Genomic DNA, 23,267 nt, shown 5'->3' with positions numbered 1-23,267 from the left:
TAACTCTATAACAATCTTGTTTTTTTTTTATACCAACTTAACTTCAATAGGACACATAAACTATGTTCCTATACTCCTCCATTCCCCCACCTTTATGTAGTTCTTGTCAGAAATTACATATTATACATCGAGTCCAAAGCCACTGATTTGTCATTAGAGTTTATGTATTTTATATCCTGTAGGAAGTACATAGTGGAGTTACAAATCAAAAATTATTGACTTCTATTTGTATTCTGTTGTGGTCAGAGAATGTGCTTTGAATATATTCAATCTTTTTTTTTTTAATTTATTGAGGCTTGTTTTATGTCCCAGCATATGGTCTATTCTGGAGAGAGATCCGTGATCACTAGAGAAAAATGTGTGTCCTGGTGATCTGGGATATAATGTTCTATATATGTCTGTTAAATTTTTCTATATCTCTCTCTCCTTTCTTTGTTCTCTGTCGGTAGGGTTCCCTCTAGTATCCGAAGTAGGGCACGTCTTTTATTAGCAAAATCTCTCAGCATTTGTTTGTGAAAAATTTAAGCTCTCCCTCAAATTTGAAGGAAAGTTTTGCTGGATAAAGTATTCTTGGTTGGAAATTTTTCTCTCTCAGAATTTTAAATATGTCATGCCACTGCCTACTCGCCTCCATGGTGGCCACTGAGTAGCCACTACTTAGTCTTATGTTCTTTCCTTTGTATGTAGTGAATTGCTTTTCTCTTGCTGCTTTCAGAACTTGCTCCTTCTCTTCAGTATTTGACAGTCTGATCAGAATATGTCTCGGAGTGGGTTTATTTGGATTTATTCTATTTGGAGTTCACTGGGCATTTATGCTTTGTGTATTTATATTGTGTAGAAGGTTTGGGAAGTTTTCCCCAACTATTTCTTTGAATACTCTTTCTAGACCTTTACCCTTCTCTTCCCCTGCTGGGATACCAATCAGTCTTAAATTTGGACATTTTATTTTATCTATCTTATCCCTGAGATCCATTTCTATTTTTTCAATTTTTTCCCCCTTCTTTCTTTTGTTCTTTCATTTTCCATTCGATGGTCATCGAGGATGCTAGGTCATTGTTCAACTTCCTCTAATCTTGTATTATGAGTATCCAGAGTCTTTTTAATTTGTCCAACAGTTTCTTTTATTTCCATAAGATCTTCTATTTTTTTATCTACTCTTGCAATTTCTTCTTCATGTTCTTCTAGGGTCTTCTTCGTGTCCTTTATGTCCTGTGCCATGCTCTCATTGTTTGATTTTAGGTCTTTGATTAATTGTGCCAAGTACTGTGTCTCTTCTGATCTTTTGATTTGGGTGTTTGGGTTTGGGTTCTCCATATCATCTGGTTTTATCATACGCTTTAAGATTTTCTGTTGTTTTTGGCCTCCAGGCATTTGCTTTACGTGATAGGGTTCTTTCTGGATATAACACTGATATCTAATTTTTCAGATCTACAGCTTGGTGGTGTATACTTTCTCTAACTAGCCAGCAGATGGTGTCTGCGAGTCACCTATTCCCCTCAAGTCAGTTCTCCCTTTGTCTTTGTGGTGTGCGGGGATCTGATTCTTGTGGGGTTCAATGGTGCACTAAGTTTGGGTGTGTTGTTGGTGCTATCTGCCCTGAATGTGGGGCGTGTGTCTGGGTGGTTACGGAGGCAGGGCAGCTTTAATAATCAAACCTCCCAGGTGTTCCCGGAGATTTAAGGCTGTTACAAGAGTCTAAGCCTTCATTTCAGTCTTGCCACAGACTGTCTCTGCTGCTGACCTATAAGTCTTTGGTATTTGTGTAGGGTCCCTGGGATTTCCAAGCGGGGCCCCGTTCCCAGCTGTGCTCTTCCAGGATCTCTGCTGAGAGAAGGCTGTGCCATGTCACAAGTGTGCACCGGCCTCCAGGGAAGCCCTGGGCCGCTGGGCCATGCAGGGGCGTTCCCAGCCTGCTTTAAAGATGGTTGAATGGGGTGTGTTAATTTCTCCCTTTTTGCACAGCTCTGCCTTCCCAGCTCCAGGACGATTAGCTGTGGGTGCACTAAAGGCCACTGCCCACAGCCAATATTGTGGTGTGTGCGTGGCACTGTGGGAAACACTCTTGGCACGGCTCTGGGCTATGGCTTTGTCCCCGGGCAGGAGTGTCTCCAGCCCGCTGGGGAGATGTCTGCAAGGGACATGGCTTCTTTCTCCTTTTGGCTCCCCTCTATCCCCCTGGCCCCGAGACAATCAGGAGTGGGTATAGGGAGGGCTATCCTCCATGCCAGACACTGAGGCATTGGCTACAGCCTGCTCCTGCAGTGCTTCACTGCGCAGTTCTCACTGCCGTATCTGCAGCTGCTCCCGGGTTGGTTTTTTTTTTTAAAAAAAGAACTAGTCCATCCCCAAATGCCAACCCGCGGTTTCCTCACACCGCAGCACGGCCACCGGACTTTCCACCGGTTTACTCATTCGTTTCAGAATGCAGACTCCTGGTTTCACCAAATGCACAGTCCCGGTGGGTTTAGCAGACCTTGTCTGGCTGGTGCATCACTGGAACTGGTGTTCTGGGTCACTTTCTGGCTTTTATCTAGTATTTTTCATGGAGGTGTTTTTTTTGCCCTGTCTCACCTAGCCGCCATCTTACGTTCTCAAAAGCTAAAAACATTTTGATTGGGAAAGCCATATGGATCACACTCCCCTTTTTCCAGTGTATGGATGGATGAGTAGAAAAATGGGGGCAAAAAACGGGGGGGAGGCGCCCAGTGTTCTTTTTTACTTTAACTGTTCTTTTTCACTTTAGTTTTTATTCTTATGATTTTTGTGTGTGTGGTAATGAAAATGTTCAAAAATTAATTCTGAGGATGAATGCACACACACAACTATATAATGGTACTGTGAACAACTGAATGTGTGCTTTGTATGACCGCATGGTATGTGAATATATCTCAATAAAAATGAATGTTAAAAAAAAAAAAGCTAAACATTTGAATTCTATCTCTTCCACTTACTAGCTGCATAAATTTGGACAAGAATTTAATCTCTTGGTGCCTCAGTTTCCTCACATATAAAGTGAGGACAGTAGTGCTTACCTCATAGGGCAGTTGTGAAAATTCAGTAGCTTAATACTTGTAAAGTACTTAAAAAGTGCCTGGCACATAGTCGGTACTCAATAATTGCTCTTTTCCACATATATTATTCTTTTCCACTTAGATAATAACCAATTTTTGATATATATCCATATCCCCTTAAGTGTAGCCAAACTTCATATGGTGCTGGAATGATATATAAGATTTCTTAAAGGACCCAGGCAATGAGCCAAAATAATGGCAGAGACATAGTAGAAAAGAATGAATACATACATTCAAGGCATGTAATAAATGGTCAGAAATCAGGACAACTGAATTATGGAAAATGACAGTATTTGCCTGCCTTGGATTGGTACTACAAGCATTCTGTTTAGCAGGCAATGCTGAAAGAAGGGTGATAAAGGTAGGAAAAAGAAAAGAGAAGACTGAAAGAGTCATAGGGAACTGTGGCAAGATATGGCAACAAATTAAACATACTAGTTCAAACTTGGTAAGGCAAAATGATGAGATTTAGTAGGAGATCATGAGTGGGTACTGCTGGAAATTATGGGGAGACCAGCCCTGGGAGAGAAGATGTAGGTAGAACCACAAATTCAGGCTTGTCATGTCTAATTTTGGGTAAAAGCCAAGTATCCATCTATGGATAGCTGGAAAAGCATAATGTTACAGAACATTTCTAATAGGTTCCAAATATACCAGCTCACAATTTAGTTGATTTAAGAGCATTCACTCATCAGCAATGATAGGTTGTTAAGTGGTTAAGCAAAAAAATCATGAGACAGGATCAAGAAAGATTTAGAAGATACTAAAATTTAAATTAATGAGTAAAATTATGAATTATGAAAGGAAATTTGGAGTGTCTAAGTTATAAATTCAATATGTAAGAATGGTATTATAGAGACTACCAAATTTTTCCACACAAAAAAAGAACATTTATGTCACTGACAGGCAAAGAATATTATTAGGCTTATGGATCAGTATTCTGACTTAAGATAGGATTTCACATGCTTATTTTGTTTTATATAAACCAAGTATAATGCTAGTTTAAGTCTTATGAATCACATTTTAACTTCTATTCACACTCTTACTGACAAATTCCCACATTGACTTTCTTGGCTAATTTAACACATCATAAAATAGTCAAAGAAAATGAACCCTTTTAATGTAACCTAACCATTGGTTATAATTATACTTTAAATGAAAAAGACTTACCACGTTTTCCTTCATCTTTCTCAGCTTTTCATCTATCTCTCTCAGCCGATTTTGCTGATCCCGTTGCTCTTTAGTGTTCCGAAGTACCTTTTCTCCCGGAGTTATTTCCATATTTCTATCATCATTATAATCAGGTTCCTGATTTTAAAAAAAAAAAAAAAAAAAAACATTTACAGGATAGAAATATACTGTCACACACTGTTCCAAAGCAATTGAAACTGGGTTCTCAAACACTATTTCTTCCCTTCAAAATGATATTTATAATTCTTTATAATCTTCCTATTTGAGGGGGAAAAGATCCCAGAATACATAAAACAAGGAGGGAAATAAACTCAGCTTCTGCAATCATCAGGAAAGCAAGATGATCCAGTGAAAAGGGCAATGGTAGAGAAACAGGGACCTAGGTTCTGGTCCCTGCTCTGAAACTTATCAGCATGAGATCTCGGACAAATCGATTTCTCTTGACTTGAAGTTCATTATATATGAATAATAAGGAGAAAACTGCCCATCCCTGATATGTGGGGCAGCTGTTTAATAATGAAAAGAGAATTGGACTAGCAAAATCAGGAGTTTGGAATCCTGATTCCACTTGGTTTCCAACTAGACGACCTTAGGGAAATCAATTAACTTCTTGGCTCTTCAATTTCATCATCTGTAAAATGATAATAATAACAAGAGCTGACCTAAAAGTTATCACAATATATAGTAAGTGCTCAACAACTCTTAGCACCTAACAAATGTGAGCTGAATATATAGTTAAAAGTCCTTTGAAAAGAATAAGTATTATATAATCTAATAAAATTTCATTATCGGCAATATTTATATTTACCAAACCTTATTCTCCCAAATAATATTATTTCTAGGTGACAAAAATGTGTACTTCTTGACAATATGTCAGTCCTATATCCAAAACTAAACTTTCTATCATCTTTCCCACAGATCTCCTACTCCTGCATTCCCATGTAACCAATTTTGAGGTTGCTAAAGCCAAAATCCTCCCACCCGCCTCATTCCTCACATACAGTTGCTCACCAAGAATGGTCACTGTCTTAGTTTCCTAGGGCTGGGAGACTTCAAACAACAGAAACTTATCATCTCACAGTTTGAAACTGAAGTCTGAAATCAAAGTGTTGGCAGAGCCATGCTCCCTCGGAAATCTATTAGGGAGAATACTTCCTTGCCTTTTCTAGCTTCTGGTGGTTTGCCAGCCATCCTGGCAATCCTTGACTTGCAGCTGCAACACTTCAATCTCTGCCTCTGTCATCACATGGTATTCTCCCCTCTCTATCTGATCCCGTGTCCAAATTTCCTTCTTAGAAGAACACCAGTTAGACTGGATTAGGGCCAACCCGAATCCAGTATGGCCTCATCTTAACTAATCACTTCTTCAAAGACCCTACTTCCATGCAAGGTCACATTTGTGGGACTGAGGGCTAGGACTTGAACATGTCTTTTTGGGAGACACAATTTAACCCATAACAGTCATCTATGAGAGAGTCAAGGCCCTTCTCTCATTCTCACTGCCTTAGTGCAGACCTCACCATCACTCATTTGAAGCAGTTTTCAAGCTCCAGGGTGCTTCAGAATCACCTACAAAGCCTGTGAAAACATACAAAGTTTCATCCCCCACCCTGGAGTTTCTGATTCAATAGATAAGAGTTGAGGATTGAACAACCTGAAGCACAACTATTTGGGACTTTGAGAACTACTGGCTTAAGATACTGCTTGAGCCAACTGGGCTCTGTGCTACAGTCTCTCCATTTATTCCATCCTTTGTAGAGGAAACACAGAATAAGGTCCAAAATCCTCAATCCTTCATGATTTAGCTCTGCCTGACTCTTCAGTCTAATCTCCCATTGCTGGGGTCTCAAACCCAAAGCAACAACAACATTCACCACCACTACTTCTCCAACATGCCACACCACACCTCTGTGCCTCGGTCCAGATTCTTTTTTCCCTCCAATACCTTCTAAAGACTCCTAATCATTTTCAGCCAAGCTCAAGATTATTTTCACTACAAAATATTCCCTGACATACAAAGGAAGAGCCAATTTTTTCTCTCGCTGGGCCATATGTTCCTTTACCACACTGCCATTGCCTATACAGGGACCATGACTAATCCTCTCTGTTTCCCAACACAAACTACTCCTGAAGTTGTGTGAGGACTGGCCAGGAGAATGGTTTTGGTTCTTATAACTTTGACCACAACTAATTTTTAGTAAAATTCATATAGAATAATATTCTAATGAACAGAATATTAAATGTGTGTATCAATTTTAAAAAGCCATTCTTTTTCATTTTGTTTCCCCCAAAAGGGCACTCACTTCTGGTAGGCTTCCATCCCTAAAAGTGTCCAGAGGCTGAATGAATATCAGTGATATTTTTAAAAAGAAACACTAATGTTATGGCAGGTTTTGCAATAGATGTACCAAGATGTCTTTGCGACAGTAAACGTCCAGCATTTAATGTTTGGCTTTGTTTGGGATATCCATATTCTCGGCTTCTCCACTGGTGTTTTCTGGATTTTTATCCTCTTCCTTTGGATAGGCCATCATTTTCTGTTTCTTTGCTTGTCTTGTACTCTTTTATGCACACTGTACATTTTAATATTTTAAAATGTTAACTCTGGTATTTATTCCCTAAGATGTCTGTTTCTTGATTTTAAAACCAGTTGGTGATAAGACAGAGATTTTCTTGAGCTTCAGCCCTCCTATCAGGAAGGTTTGCCCAAGGCAACTACAGTGTGCAAGGTTTTCCCTGTCTTTCTGGGCCTGTCTCATCCTGGGATTTTGCTTGATAGTTGTTTTGGAGTTTCTATTTCCCAGAACACACACCTCCCTCTCCCTCTCCCCCTCCTAGGCATTTGAAGCCCAGCAGGCCTTTGCCCCAGGCTGTCCACCTCTATAGTTTCTGACATTCCTTTCATTGTCTCAATCTGCTTTTGCCTGAAGGGCAAATTCTGGGAGGAGAGGCACCCCAGAGAGGACTTTCTCAAGTCAGTCTTTCCCAGCCAAAACAGGGCCAGGGACCCACATAGGGAGTGCAGACCAGCTCCAAAGTGCCCTGGGGAGGGGATCAGGAAGTACATCAAGACCTTCTCCAACAGTTCCCCAGAATAAACGTGCCTGGCCTGCCCACAGGACTAACTGTCCCCTATAGCCCTGAGAAGGCACAGTATCTTTAAGTCTTCACAGCTACCTCCCCTGTCTGGGGAGGGTTAAAATAACAGCTGCTGCTGCCTTTGTCTGGGGCAGTTTGAAACAATGGCCACCAACACCTTTGTCGGGGCATTTTGAAATAATGGCTGCCCTCAGAGTCAGGCGCCCAACAATCCAAATCCACTAATATAAAGCCATGATCAGTGATCAGCTGTTCCCACCCCTATTCTTGGAGAAGAGGATTTTTACAACCCTTCCTGACACCAGCAAGCTATTCAGGGGCCTGATTCTTCAGGGGACTGTGCATGAATTGGGGATGGGCACCTGTGGTCACCTCGCCAAGAAAGCAATTTACTGTTCTTTACCATAATTTATCAGCCACTTCCTCCAGCTCTTCCTTGGGTGCTTTACAGTGTTCTTCTGGCCTCCGGACTTTCAAAATAATTGTTTCAGACAATTCCTGCCTGTTTAATAGCTGTTCTGGTAGAAGGACTGAGTCTTGGAGTGCCCTACTCAGCCATCTTCCCATGATCCTTCCTTCCATGCACTCCCAGCTGTGTAATTTTGAGCAAGTTACTTTCTCTCTCTGGGTCTCAATTTCTTCTTAGAAATAGTTTCTTTCAACTCCAATAGCCTATTATCTGTTATTCTCTACAGTTGGACCCAAAGGATATATAACATCTGTCATGGTGTCATGGCATCTGATAGCACAAGCAAATAGTTCACATAGTTGAAGAATATCACGTGATGAAAGCAGAGGCCAAGTGAGAGCAGGAAAAGATAGTCACTGATCCTGGCAAAACTGCCTAGCAGCCCATTCAAAAAGCTCCATGGCTCCAGGAGAGGTGCTGTTCTACATCAAAGTGCTGAACTGTACTGTTCATTTTCATGATCATCAGGAAATATCTTGATTTCCTGTAGTGGAGATGTTAAGCATATTCTTTGCCCACACTATTACTAGATCATTTCTGTTTTTCTGAGTCATACAGGAAAGCTTTTATGAAGAGCTCAGTAAAATCTCTCCCTAATATGCACTAAATATCCAGGCAGCCACAAGAAGAGAACACTCCCTGAGGTCAACAGATATTTGTTGATTAAACTAATTGATTGCCAAGGGATTCAAGCTGCATCTTTGAGAAAACAGCTGTGGTGTTGACTGTGCCAAAAGGGGTCTTTGAAGCTTGGTAAACTCATTTTCTAAAGCAAAATACAGAGGAAATTACTGGCAGCTTCATAAATTATCTGATATGCAAATGAAGCATGCTTTAGGCACTATAAAAATAGAAACTGCCTTAATAAGGCCAGCTTGTCCTGCATTTCCATGCTAATGCAATACATTTCCATAGCTACTGCTATTTCCTGTCATCACATGTATCATTTGCCCAGCAGCACTAAAGGTAGGGAAAAAAATCTTTCAGGCATTGTTTTTATCATCTTGGAATAGTGCCATGAAATGAAAGAAACCTTGATTACATAGGAACCTTAAGGTAGAAAAACAAAGAAATATAAGTATAAAACTTCAGAGTAATCTGGAAAACATAGAGGGCAAGAAGTATTTGCCAGATTTAACTGGCAATGTTTGACAGGTTAGCATTGGAGGCAAGGATCTCTGAAGGAACCTCCTGTTTATCCCATAATCCAGAAATCCATGCTCCTGTGGCATATTTCTGCAGCTTTTAGAAATGAGCAGATAGTCTATAAGATTTCTATGCCTGTCACTAACTAGCACACATAAAAAGTTTCTAGATTCCTGATCTCTACTGTCATAATAAGTACATTTTAGGTCAAGTGGACTCCATGCTCTTACTTAGAACTGTGCAAATCTCTGGGCTCAACAATAAAGGATCTTCCAGGACTGCATGCCAAACGTCCTACATATCCTCAGTTTTACCTAATATTGAGACAGGAAGAGACCAAAAAAGTTCATTGTTGCTGTCAGCAATAGTATGGCTCTTGACAAGGAAAGAGGTGAATAAATACAACTACAGTTTTCAGCAAATGTTTGTTAATTTTTTGTTAGTTTTGCCAAATTGTTACAACTGAATCAATATTTTTAAGAACAAGAAAATAAATGACATTAAGGAAGACCTTCAAAATCAATTAAACTAGTTGGTTTAAGAACAAAGAAATGCCTCAAGTTAATGAGAGCCATTTCTGAAAATCTTCTCCCCAACACCCAAAAAAATATAACCATAAACTGGAATTCTAGATATAGGAAGACTGATTGTATGAGAAATGAATAAATTACACTTCTTTACAAGAGCCAAACTGAGTAGAATGTATTATTGAATCCAGTTGCTAAAGATTTAAGAAACCAAATGCTTATATAATTCCTATGTGCTAGATATTTCTGGAGAATGTTGGAATCTAATATGTCTACAAATAAATATGGTAACTAAATTATGGTACATCACTCAATTTTATAGTAGGATTTACAATACATGGGAAGAACTGATTTGTTGGAGTGTTAGGAAATGGATACAGAAAGCTATTTACAGTTAAACCACACATCTGAAGAAAAAAATTACTTCAATTAGTTCTCCTTTGCTAAGATGAAATGAAAATTAAAAGCAGATGTAAAAACTGCAACCACATGATGTTATTCACGTTACAGCAATAGCTGTAATATGTCATTCTTTCTTTTGAATGCGACCACATGCTCCATTTTACACTAAGGAAATCGGATATGTAAAAGCCAAATGCTGCCTTTAAAACACTGCCATAAAGTTAAGAGCCAGGACACGGCATCTATAAAAGAATATCAAGCTCATAAGGAATAGGAGATTTCATGTCTTTCCCCTTTACAACAACCGGCATTTTCTTAATCTCAGAGCTACATCACTAGAGTCCTTCAAACTATTCTAACTCAGCTATGTTTATTATCCTACAGGTACAATTTAAGTGTTTAACAACTTAGCACCTTATAGTTACTATAGACAGAAAAGTCAGAAAGTCTGCAAGTTTGAACTTGTTCAACAATCGTTTTGTTGATGAATATTCACCAAAAAAAATCTCCAAAGGGATTTTTTAAATATCGTGCCTTCATCAAATAACCTTTCCCTCCTCTGTGCTCTCACAGGATAAACTTCCTGTACTTTCATCAAATGTTTCCATCTTGTGGCACTCTTTGTTTTATTGCACAGTCACTCCATAACTTGTTCTATGTTTACATCTAATCTTCAATATCCTTGTAAACTGCTTAAGGTCAGAGATGACGCTTCATACCAATCTGGATTCTTTATATCACCTGCCACAGCATCTCCTATAAAATGAACAAGCTTTTCCAAAAGTACTGATGGCCCATGAAAGAACTGGGAAGGTAACATCAATGCATGAAGCCAACAGTACTGCATTAGACCTCAAGGTCTGCAATACAATATGATGGATACTATAGCAAGCTAGATCATTTGTGCCCCACATAAAGCAGCAGCTGCTACTCAGCCTAATACAGTAGTTGCCAAGCAAGGATTCAGGCCTAACGCTGCCAGATTTTCCAAGTTTTCAAGAGAAGCTAGAAATATGAATTTTTAAATGAATTCCCCCAATTTTTAAATGTTGGCTAAAAATAAATTTTAACCCCTATGTGGGCTAAAGGAAACCCATCTGAGAGCCAAATTTGCCATTCAGGTTACCAATTTACAACCCTGTACAATGTTTACAATCACAATCTTCTCCTGTATCCTGACCCCTTCTGCCTCCTTCACCAGTTCCTCTTCCTCCTCCTGTCCCTAGTTTGTGAAACTGGACTTTCTGGATATTCCTTATGGATGTGCTTTCTCTCTCTTTCCTCAGAACCACCGTAACACTTTGCTTAAAGTCTTCCATGGTGCTGACCAATATTGTCTTGTACCATAGTTTTCTAGGAATATTCTTATGCCTCCCATAAGGAAATAAGTTCCTTAGCTCACTTATTATTATAATCATAATATCATTGGTTGAATTCTGCATCAGACTGTGCTAAACACATTACATATATTGACTGATCTACTCTTCACAAGAACCCTAAAGATTAGGAATTACTCCTATTTTATAGATGAGGAAATTGTAGCTTAGAGTGCTCCTAATTGATGCCCAAGTCTACAGAGCTAGTAAGTGGTAGAGATGGAACTTGAAGTCAGACTCTTTCACAACAAAGTACTATATTTGCTAAATTCATCTTTAAATCCCTTATGATTTCCTGCATACATAAGTGCTCAACGAATATTTGCTGAATCGGTTACTGAAAAACAGAAAATCATATGTCACTTACAAGCCATTCTTTCTTAAGTATCATGGAGAAAAATTCCTTATGAGTTAATAGTTTGCAGAAGGGCAAAAAATAAATATAACATGAATATGTACTATGAATATTTGTGGTTCAACAATAGATTGAAAGCCCAGTCATCAACTGAGATAGTATCCGAGATAGTTTTCAGTGTATATCTTCAAAAATATCCCAATCCAGAAATAGTATCCAAAAAATAATCTGCCATATTAGCATTTCTGGCTTGAAAATTCAATGTGCAATGATAGTTTTAGTCAAAGGAAGAGTAAATGCCAAGAGGAATTGAACAAAAGATATTCTATTTTGCATGCAAGAAGCATCAATTATTTCTTCTCAAAACTATGCTGTTACATTTCTATTTCTGTATCCGCTGGGAGTCCCAAAATGCAGTTTTCTCTTTTCTCTCTAAATATATCTTGCTTCATATAAAAATACATAATCTTGATAGGTGACAAAGTAATGTACCAGTTTTAGTTATTATTTTTTAAACATTTTATTTGATCCATAAATGTGAACTCTGAAAATGTGATTTAAATGATGATGATAGAATCAGGTCATATTCCTGCTTTATTTTAAGTCCTAATGGCTAAATAAATCTCTAAATGTTAATAACATTTAACAGCCATGAAAAAAGGTATTTTCTATCACTAAGATGATTATTCAGCTTTGAGATCTCAGATACCCTTGAAATCTAAAAACAACAAAAAAATCAGCCATAACATGAAGAGAACAAAGAATATCTTTAAACAATTTTATTCCCCCATCTCCGCTTCTTCCTTTTGGGAAATGGAACCCAGTAGTGTAAATAAGGTAGTGTAACCAGTTTTAACGATCTGGGGTACATTTGGGTGGGGATGAAAACTCCAATTTTCTGTTCTCCTATTTTCTAAGAACCCAGATCCCAAACCAGAAATTAGTGGGGGGCGGGGGGGAATGACACTACCACTACTACTGCTGTGTAACGGGGTCAGAAGTAGCTGAGCCTGCCCCCTGTGAAATATAATCTAAGGAAGCTGAAATTGCTCCATAAAGTTTTTTTGCCAGTGACCAAACTATTTCTTTGGAACACCTTGACTCTGTTCCTTTCCCCTAAGGAAGATTCATCTGGTCTAAAGCCAGATTCCTAACCTTCTGTTGATAGCTTGGAGAAAGGACTCACTATAAATCAGAATATTACTCATAAGCTACTGATATTTAAATCTTCTTAAGGAACAAGAAAATCACATACATCTAATATAGTAAAGAATATGATTTGGTTAAACTCTGTTACCAAACTGGTAGAGGGGTAGTAGAATAACAAAAGACCAGTCATTTTCCCTTCTGGCAAGAATTTCCCCAATCCCAAATGGAAGCCCATGAAGTACTCAAATATTGGGGAAAAGGGGAATTTTGCTTTTCCAAAGCAGCTATCACTCTTCTGTTATTCTGCATTTTCCCACCAGCTTTGTAAACGAATACTTGAGGGACCTATTGAAAGGGGAAGCATATTCATTTGAAAACCCCCCAGGAAAGAAGTCATCAACATGGCGAGGCTCACTGGTGTTAAACTAAAGGAGCTGGAAGGATGTGGCTGGCATTGCTAGTGCCTATTACCTATAAAGAGAAATAAGGCTCTCAAAGCATTGAGTGTTGTATCAATTTTCTTCCCTCACCTCTCTCCTAATAATCAAGATTTAGCTTAAACCATAGAGATATAATAATACTAAAGCAAAGATTTCCTGTGTGACCCCAACCCAAGAGTTACCAACTGAAAGAAAAATGGATAGAAAGTGGAGGCAACCAAAGGAAATACAGACTGTTGTGTAAACCAATTACTGCAGCTGCAGTCATGGAAAAAGCAATTGGGAAGAGACCAGACACCTCTTTGGTAACAAGCAGATTGTCAAGTTATGCAAACAAGGTTCAGCACACACAAATCTGAACAGTCTATGTGTTCTTGAATCAAATGTACCTGATCATTTGGGCTTTCGATTCTTAAAGGAAAGCTGGAAATTGTTTGGGAGTCTGCAGAGAGTTCTTGAAGTTTTGTATCGATATCAACAAGCTGCTGATGCTCCTCAACTGCAAGTGTATATCCTTCTCCTGGGACCAGCCAGCCAGAGTGATCACCCTAAGGGGAAACAAGGGTCACCAGGTCATTCCCATGCTACATATTTTGCAAAATGTATGTTTGGGGCGCTTCATCAATGCTCAGGGATTCTCTCTCTCTCTCTCATACACACACACACACACACACACACACACACACACACACACGAATTATACTGAAACAAAGACAAATAATAAATAGTTCATGGTTTAGTTATCTGTCAGCTTTGTGTAAATTCTCCTCTTACATTTTGTGGATATTTTTCCCTGAGGAATAAATCTCTCAGCCCGACAGTCTGGTTCTCATAACATTCTCATTTCTCTTTTTAAAAAAAAAATGGTTTATGATATGTTGAACAGGAAGCAATCAGGTTTTATTCTCTAATGGACACAGTATTTTCAAACTACCCCTGAAAAGTAACATAGGAGCTATAAACTAGTTGCTTAGGATTCATGAACCTAACTGACATCTAATTCCTTATTCAATTAACATCATTTTCATACTATCTTTTAAAATCTATTTATAACATTCATTCAAAAATACTTTGTAGCAAGTGCCAAGGAGCACAGATGGTTCAAGATGAATCTTACAGGGCTCTACCCTCAAAGAGTTCTCCGTCTTGTGAAAGAAACAACTGCCAACAGGTGTGAAGTGTGCTGGTAAGCCCCGGGCACCATAGGAACCACAGAAAGGTCAACTAACCTTCGAGGGCAGGAAGGGGCAAGGAGACAAGTGATCCGAGGAGACTTCGTGGAGGAAACAGGATCTTAAGCAAAAGAAACATGATCAGCTCTGCACTTCAAAACTGGAGCTGATGAGGGCAAGACTGGAGGCAGAAATAAACAGCTAAAAAGTAATAGCCATAATCCAGACCAAAAGCGATGAGTGCTTAAACTAAGGAGTATTTTCTGGAAATGCAGAAGACGGAAGAGATTCTAGAAATACTCAAGAAGTAGAATTTACAGAATTTTCAGGGAAAAGTAACGATCAAGGACAAACCCAAGTTTCTGATTTTGTCATCTAGGTGGATGGTAGTTCACCTAGGGAATATAGGAGACAGAAAGTTTGGAGAGGAAGATGATGATGAATTCCATTTGGGACTTCCTGATATTCAGAGATGTCCACAGGATACCCGCAGAGTGTGTACAGTAATTAAATATATTTGAATTTAAAGACAGAGACTTAGGTTGGAAATAAATATCTGGGCTCATCCACACATTTGTAGTGGTTCAAACCCTGCGATCATGGGAGTGAATGAGGTCGCACAGAAGAGGACAGAGAAACCATGAAAAACATTATAAAGGGGCAGATAGAGGGCAAGGAAGCTTAAGATTTCTTACACTTTGATTTCATGATGCCAATACCAGGAGTCAGTCCCTCGGAAATAACTAGAAAAGCAGGTAAAAAGACATTTATATTTGTCTCCCCTGGCCCCAGCATCCAAACTCCCTTCCTGTTTCAGTGAAATCCAACATTTTGTGAATCTTGGTAGGAGACAGGTCCCCACGAGATAGTCTTTCTCCCTACCCACTGACATCAAGAGGGCAAGCAAAGGACCTGGATTCAACCAATCAGAAGCAAACACTCAGAGCTTTGAATCTTGAAGGAGAGATGCACAGACGCAGGGAAGGTGGAGAAATGATTAACGGTGACAGCAGCAAGAGTGAGGATCCAGCATTGGCAGTTCTCATTCAAATGAGGGAAAAATAAATTCATTTTTGGATAGGCAACACTCAAAAAATCATCCATACACCACCATTTCTTCGGGAAAATTTTCAAGAAATTCCAGGAAAAAAATTTCAAGAACAACAATTTACACAAATACATAATTAGTTGAGTCCCAATAAACAGTTAATAATGAGGCTACAAAATTTTGGTTACTATTGAAAAAGATTCCTAAAACACAAGAGGCATACTGTTACTAAAGGTAAAATTCTACAATATTCTGGAACTAAATTCCAGATGATTTCAAAACATTCTGGAGTTAAGGAAAGGGGCAGAAAAGAGAAGTAAAAGTTACTAAAGATCCTGTCTTGATAATATGTGAGATTTTAGAGACTAATTATTCAAGTTGAAATATATATATATACACACACATATACACATTTAAATGTTTTTTTTAAAGAATTTGAGAATACACAATAGCAAATCAGAAACAAGATACCGAATTCCCGAAACTCTAGAGGGAAAAAAAGTCAGAAAATGTGATCAACTCAGCAAAAAACAAAAGAGGAATGAGATGAAGAAACATAAATATATATAGGCATTATTTTTAATATACATGTATTATAGTAAAATAAATAAAATATAAAATAGAATGTCAGAAAAATATCCAAAATTATCAGTGGTCGTAATAAATATGAATAAATTAAATATTCCTATTAAAATATAAAGAATAATAAAATAATAATGAAAGATAAAGAAATAAAGACAAAGACACAACAGCAACAACAAAAATCCCACCATATGATATTTGTAAAAGGGCTACCTAAAACTAAATGATAGAGAACAATTTAAAATAAAGAGAGGAACAAAATATGCCTCATAAATACTAACAAAAATAATCTATAAGAGGTACAAAGTTACCACACTAATGCAGGGAGTTAATCATAGGGAAAGTATATGGGAATTCTGCATTTTTTGCATGATTTTTCTATAATCCTACAACTTCTTTAATAAAAAAAATTAACCTTGAATGGGGATTGAAATCTTGTTGGTTTTTATAGGTTAGTGTAAAGCACCCATACATCCCAAAGTAATTTGGGCAGAGAATAAAAAGTATTTGCAAATACCCCTTGAGAGACTAGCGGAAAATGTGGATATATAAAACTTCCCCACCTGAGAAATTACTGATGTTCTCAGAAGCATTGGGGATTTAGAAGGCCAAGCCCTCAATCTTTGGGCATGCTCTTATGAAGGTTTTTACTGCAAAGTAGAAGCTATACCTACTTATAATTGTGCCTACATTTCACCCCCAGAGAACCTCTTTTGTTACTCAGATACTGCCTCTCTCTAAGCCAACTTGGCAGGTAAACTCACTGCCCTCCCCGCTACATGGAACATGACTCTTAGGGGTGTAGATCTCCTTGGCAATGTGGGACATGACTCCGAGGGATGAGCCTGGAACTGGCATCATGGGATTGAAAAAGCCTTCTTGACCAAAATTGGGAAGAGAAATGAAACAAAATAAAGTTTCAGTGGCTGAGAAAAAATATATATCTACATTAAAAAAATACAAGATGCAAAAAAGTAAAAATAAAAATTTGTCATTAAAGCATTCCTAGAATATGTAAGGAAGATCCATCATGTTTGTCCAACTTCACAACTAATAACACAGGTCCCTTAATTTTTACTGTAATCTTAGCTTTGGTTAATAAACAAATTATCATGAATCAATAAAATTAAAATATCTTAGAATTATGTGGTTTTTAGCAGTTTGCCTCTTGCCCACCCCTTGTTCCTACTTCACAAAATACACCCAATGCTAAAGGAAGCAGCTTGGCTGTCCTCTGGATTGGGAGGAGACCTCCCTGGGTGATCCTAATAGCCCAGACAGAGCCACGCCACGGGCCGTTCCTATATGCAGTCCCCACTAGGCCCTCACCACCTCAAAAAAGATTATTCAGAGGTTGTACACTGTGATGTTTTCAAAATGTGCTTTGGTTTGGGGTGCATATTTTGTTTGCTCTCACAGAACTTTTTTTAATGGAATTAGTTGTCAATACTTTTAAAATGGGAATGTTTCACATAAAAATCTAATTTTCTAGCTTCTCTTGAAAAATTGGAAGCAGCAGCTGATGCTGACTGTTGGCTCCCTCTGTACTCTCCCATCGGCCACATGCATCACTGAATATGCAGGCTTTTGTACCTAGAGCCAAAACTATCAGCCGAGCCTATGTGTCTTGGACTGAGTTACCTATACCTGGAACCTGAGACAGGATTAGTTGTTCAGCTGGTTTATTGGGGTAGTGCTTTCAGGTGAAGGGGCCCGAAGGAAGCAAGCTAGGGCAAGGGAACAAAGCCAAGGAAAGATGTGGTCCCAGCTAAAGACCAGTTTCAGTCCAATAGCTGGGGACGCTCTAGAGAACAAACTGTACCACAGAGTTAATATCACCTTGAGGTGAGGGGTCTGGATAGGGAGGGGGTAACCTGCTGGGCCATTCAGTTCCCATTTGCCCTAGGGCAATTCTCAGGGAAGGCAGCAGCTGCACATCCCTCAGTGCAGGGGCTGCGAGATGGATGCACAGACAGGTGCCAGGAAAAAGGGATCTGGGCAGGGTGCCAGCAGCATTCACTGTATCATGTCACATCTACATTAAATATAGGGGAATAAAAACTAGGCAGCAGGGCTAAGTGCTTCAAGGAAACCGGGAGAGTGTTTTTCTTTGTGAAAGTAAAGAATACTGCTACAACTTTAATGTAGTATAAAACAAGTGCAAACACTGGGCCACAGCACTCCTTGTGTGATGTGCACAGGCCCTATAAATACCTGCCTTTGCAGCTGGGTTACATGCTGCTTCCCTCCTTAGGCTTAGCCTGCACTTTCCCAAGATTCTTCAGGGAACTTGATGTTCAGGATTAACTAGGCAAATGCGCAGGAGCAGGGTGGTGTTCTTTAGGATGACTGAAGACCACTACATTGAAATACCACGTATGCCAGTTTGGATGCATTATGTCCCCCAAAATGCCATGTTCTTTAATGCAATCTTGTGGGGACAATTTTGTTGATTAGGTTGGAATCTTTGGATTAGGTAGTTTCCATGGAGATGTGACCCACCCAACATGAGTAATATCTTTGATTAGATTATTTCCATGGAGGTGTGGCCCCACCCATTTAGTGTGGGTCTTGATTAGTTTACCAGAGCCCTATAAAAGCTCAGACAGAAGGAACTCCAAGCTGCTGCAGCCAAGAGAGACATTTTGGAGACAGCCATTGAAAGCAGACTTTTGCTGACATTTTGCTCTGGAGAAGCTAAGAGAGGACAAAACACCCCAAAGAGCAACATTTTGAAGAATGCACAAGAGGTGAGAGAGGAGCTGGAACACAACCTGGGATCAGCAGACGCCAGCCACGTGCCTTCCCAGCTAACAGAGGTTTTTCCAGACGCCATTGGCCTTCCTTCGGTGAAGGTATACTTGTGTTGATGCCTTAATTTGGAATTTTCATGGCTCTCAGACTATAAATTTGTAACCAAATAAACCCCTTTTATAAAAGCCAATCTATTTCTGGTATTTTGCATAACAACAGCATTAGCAAACCAGAACACTATGAAACCAGTTTAGGGATGACAAGAAATGGCCAAAATAAAACGATGATGTGGAACACATCCATATGTCATCAGTGGCTAAACCTATTACATCACAGGCAGAGGTAATTGTTGTGATCAACACTTTTACAGTGGCACAAAATAATCATTACAGAGTCAATAATGAATTGGTCAAGAAAGCCTCATAAAAACCAATTTGCAAAACAGGATTTTTAAAGTCAGAGAATCTTTACTCCTAATATTGAAAAATTGTGCTAATAGGTCAATAACATGATTTTAAAAATCAAAATTAGAAAGGGTAGGATCATAGAATATCAAAATCTACATACCTCAGAACTGGAAAGTCCAGAATCTCCATCATCTAAGTCCTTCAAAAGTTCAACCAGCCTTTTCTTCTCTTTATCAATCATAACTACTGGATTTCCTGAATCCTTGGCCAACTACAGAAGGTATTAATGGAAACCATTAAACAATCAAAGCAAGACATTGTTCAAGAAAATAAAAATGGGACTTGAGGCTTCTATAATGCAGATACACTAAGGTAAATTTTGTGAGATTACGCACTTCAAATGTGCTAGGTGATTTTATTTTATGCCAAATTTTTGTTCTTTAAGCAAAGATATTGCTATTAAAAGCAGGTACTCATGTTTACCATTTCAACAAACATTTTATTAAAAAAAATATAGCACAGGCAGTTGGTACACCGCTCTTTAAGTAATACACATCACTGCAAAAACATTTGCTGAATCAAGATGGCAGACAAAGATGCTTCAGGGTTCCATCTCCCACAGAAGCTTTGAACAACCAGCAAGAACTGGCCAAAACATCTTTTTCAAAGCTCCAGAAAACAGTTAAAGGACTGCAGTAATAAAGAGAGCGCTGAATGAAGAAAAAAGATACTTAAAAGTGGTAGGATCTCGTGACACCCTGCCTGGCCCCTCCCCCACTCCTCACAGGCTCAGCACTGAGCCAGCCCCCACTCCCAGGGCAAATCCCTGATCCTGGTTCCAGAAGGAGCAGAGAAACCCTCTTTTATATACTGGGATGCCTGGCCTAATATGTCTGGCGGTGGCCTGAAGGACTCACTATCTCAAAACGTTCCCTGCATGTAGAAGGCATTTCACAGAGCTCTCCTACAGAATGCTGTGGGAAAGCAGTCAGGTAGTGCGGCTGGGGACAAGGTATTGCTGGCTGTAGGATATATAATATCCTACAAGGAAGAGGGGACATTCATAACTGTGTAAACAGGGGAATTCCTAGGGCCAAATGCACATGCATAAGACAAGACACATGTGCAGAAAGGATCAGGAAGCACCTACAATTTGACTTGGAGCTATTGTCTAAACTCATTACATGGATAAACCCTGAAGGAAGGCTCTCGAACAGGTCAAAATGCAGACTGCTAAAAGTGTTTGTGCCAGTTTGGATATATTATGCCCCCCCCACGCACACACCAAAAGCCATATTCTTTAACTCAATCGTGTGGGGGCAGATTTATTAACATTTCTGATTAGTATATGACCTCTTGATTGAATGTTTCCATGGAGATTTGACCCTGCCCATTCGGGGTAGGTCTTGATTAGTTTACTGGCATCCTTTAAAGGGAGCTCACACAGAGAGCAGCTGAGAGAGACTTTTGGAGAGATGTTTGCTGACGCTTTGAGATGCCTGGAGACGTCTGGAGATGCTAGCCCAGACTTTGCTCCGGAGAAGCTAAGAGAGACCCCGATGCTTAGATGCACAGGAGTTGAAGAAGCTAAGAGAGACAAGCCCAAAGACATTTTGGAGAAAGCCATTTTGAAACACAACCCGGGAGCAAAGTCCAACAGATGCCAGCCACATGCCTTCCCGGCTGACAGAGGCGTTCCAGATGCCATCGGCAATTCTTCCGTGAAGGTATCCTCTTGTTGATGCCTTAATTTGGATACTTTTATGGCCTCAGAACTGTAAATTTGTGACCTAATAAATCCCCTTTATGAAAGCCAATCCATTTCTGGTGTTTTGCATTAATAAACAACTGGAACAGTGTTTTCTCTCTCTCTTTTTTTTTTTTTTTTTTTTGGTTAGTTCCTTGCATTCTGTCATAACACTAGCTGGATACGAGTTTAAGGAACAGAGGCCTCAGGGTCTGAATTCCAGTTATATCACATTAAAATATCAAAATATCCAAGTTTCAAAAAAAGATTACAAAACATCTAAAGAAACAGGAAGCAATGGATCAGGCAAAGGAAAAGATTAAAGCATTAGAAACCATCAAGAGGAGGATCAGACATGAGATATACCAGAAAAAGACTTTAAAAATGGTCCTAAATATGCTCAAAGAGCTAAAGGGAAACATGGACAAAGAACTAAAGGAAATCAGGAAGATAACGGATAAATACAAAGAGAATATCAATCAACATGGATAAATATAAAAGACAGCACTATTGTAGTTTTGGTCTGTAACTCCACTCTTTATTTCCCACAGTATATAAGAGGCAAATGCATAAACTGTAATGATAAATCAGTAGTTTGGGACTCGTAATGTATAAAAATGTAATTTGTGAAAAAACTTACCTAAAGGTGGGGGAGCAGAGGGGTATAGGAACTTAATTTGTATATACTATTGAAGTTGGTATCAAAGCAAATGAGATTGGTATAGATTTAGGATGTTAATGTAAGTTACATGGAATCTACAAAGAAAATATCAGAGAATATGCAAGCTAATAGAGAAATAAATTAGAAAATATGTTGCCAGGAGTGGGGTGCAAGGGAAATGGGAGATCTGCACATGCATAACATGTGTAGTTTCTGTGCGGGGACATGGGAAGGTTTTAGTAGTGGAAGTTGGTAAGGTTTCACCATATTTTGAATGGTACGCTTGGAAGTAGCTGAAGTGGAAAAGTTTATATTGTATATATGCTCCCACAATTAAAAAAAGAAAGAGCAACTAAAGAGACAATAGCAATGAAATACAACACATGATCCTAGATGGGCTCTAGCAAGGGAGGAGAAACGGCTCAAAGGGACATTATTGGGACATTTGAAATAATTTTAATATAGACTATAATCTTTATATCGATGTTAAATTTCTTGAATTTGATAACTGCACTTAAGGTGGTTACATAAGTGACTATCATTGCTCTTAGGAAACATACATAGCAGTATAAAGTGCTCAAGAAACATGATGTATACAAGCTACACTCAAGTGTTCAGAAAATGGATAGCCAGATGGAAAAGGAAAGAGGAAAGGGGAAGGGAGGAGAGGGGAGGGGAGGAAAAATTATGGCAGACAGTAGGCTCCATGGGGTGCAGACCACCAATTGGCCTCTGCAGCCTACGTTCTCTGCTCTGCTGTAAGCATTTTCCATTCACATTTCTAAATGCACCAGCTTTAAAATCAGTCTAATTGCTTTAAAAAAATCTATTTTATTAATATGCAATTTAAAATCTAGGAAACATTGTCCAAGGCTATTATCTAAATAAATGCATTTTCAATTTGGAGGTCCCAGACTCATTTGCAGACAGTGAAAAAAATGCAAGGAAAGGAAAGGACGCAATCAAATAGAAAATAGAATGCACCAAATGTTAATGAAGATAAGAATTGGTTTATAAAATTTCTTTCAGTTATATACACTGTTACAATTATGTCTACCTGTATTAGGTCAAAAAATATTTAAGTACACTAAGCACAACTATTGTTTTCACAACTCATTTAGTCCCACATTCTAGTTTCTGAATTTCTGAGTACATACCTCAATGTTTCTCTTAATAAAATCCAGGTTGTGTTTACCTCTGTGATCAATTTTTTCTGTATTTGAGGAAGGTTTCTTTTCTGCTTTGATCAATGACTCATTTCTTTCCACATCATAGGTAAAATCTAATATTTAAAAAGTTCAAATTTTTTATAACTATAATTGTCAATTATGCTAAAAATTCATTTTAAGCATATATTAAAATATATAAGAAATAAAATCCACATAAATTCTAGAATCCAGAAATCTAACACATAAAGATTTAATCTTGGGATGAATGTACTATCATAATTTCCAATGGAGACCTCATAAAATTTTTGTTATTCACGTTATCATGTACTAAACTTCTTGCTGTTGACTCCTTTGAAAAGTACGAAAAGAGCTCCAAGTGATACACGTGAAGGAGAACTCTCTGATAGTACATGGATTTTAAAATATATGTTAGTTTAGTCTTCTTATGAAACAAAACTTTCCCTAAAGACTGGAGTCATTTCCAGCTATTCCATTAATTTGT

General features: G+C 38.6%; 1 protein-coding gene across 9 annotated transcripts in view; it reads right to left on the bottom strand.

Annotated features, from left to right (window-relative positions):
- Window positions 1-23,267, bottom strand: part of FSIP1 (fibrous sheath interacting protein 1) — a 233,835-nt gene that overhangs the window by 152,142 nt on the left and 58,426 nt on the right. For all 9 annotated transcript variants that reach the window (XR_005216486.1, XR_005216483.1, XR_005216485.1 and 6 more), the window contains exons 7-10: window positions 22,754-22,878; window positions 19,349-19,459; window positions 13,615-13,773; window positions 4,242-4,379 (exon numbers count right to left, since the gene is read on the bottom strand). Coding sequence is in view for 5 of the 9 variants with exons in the window: in XM_037834335.1 (XP_037690263.1) it covers window positions 4,242-4,379; window positions 13,615-13,773; window positions 19,349-19,459; window positions 22,754-22,878 (533 nt within the window). In the remaining 4 variants the exon portion in view is untranslated. The remainder of the gene's footprint in view (window positions 1-4,241; window positions 4,380-13,614; window positions 13,774-19,348; window positions 19,460-22,753; window positions 22,879-23,267) is intronic.

This window comes from Choloepus didactylus, chromosome 4, assembly GCF_015220235.1.
Source record: "Choloepus didactylus isolate mChoDid1 chromosome 4, mChoDid1.pri, whole genome shotgun sequence".
Taxonomy (NCBI): Eukaryota; Metazoa; Chordata; class Mammalia; order Pilosa; family Megalonychidae; genus Choloepus; species Choloepus didactylus.
The sequence above is the reverse complement of the archived record's forward strand: the minus strand, read 5'-3'. Positions and strand labels throughout refer to the sequence as shown.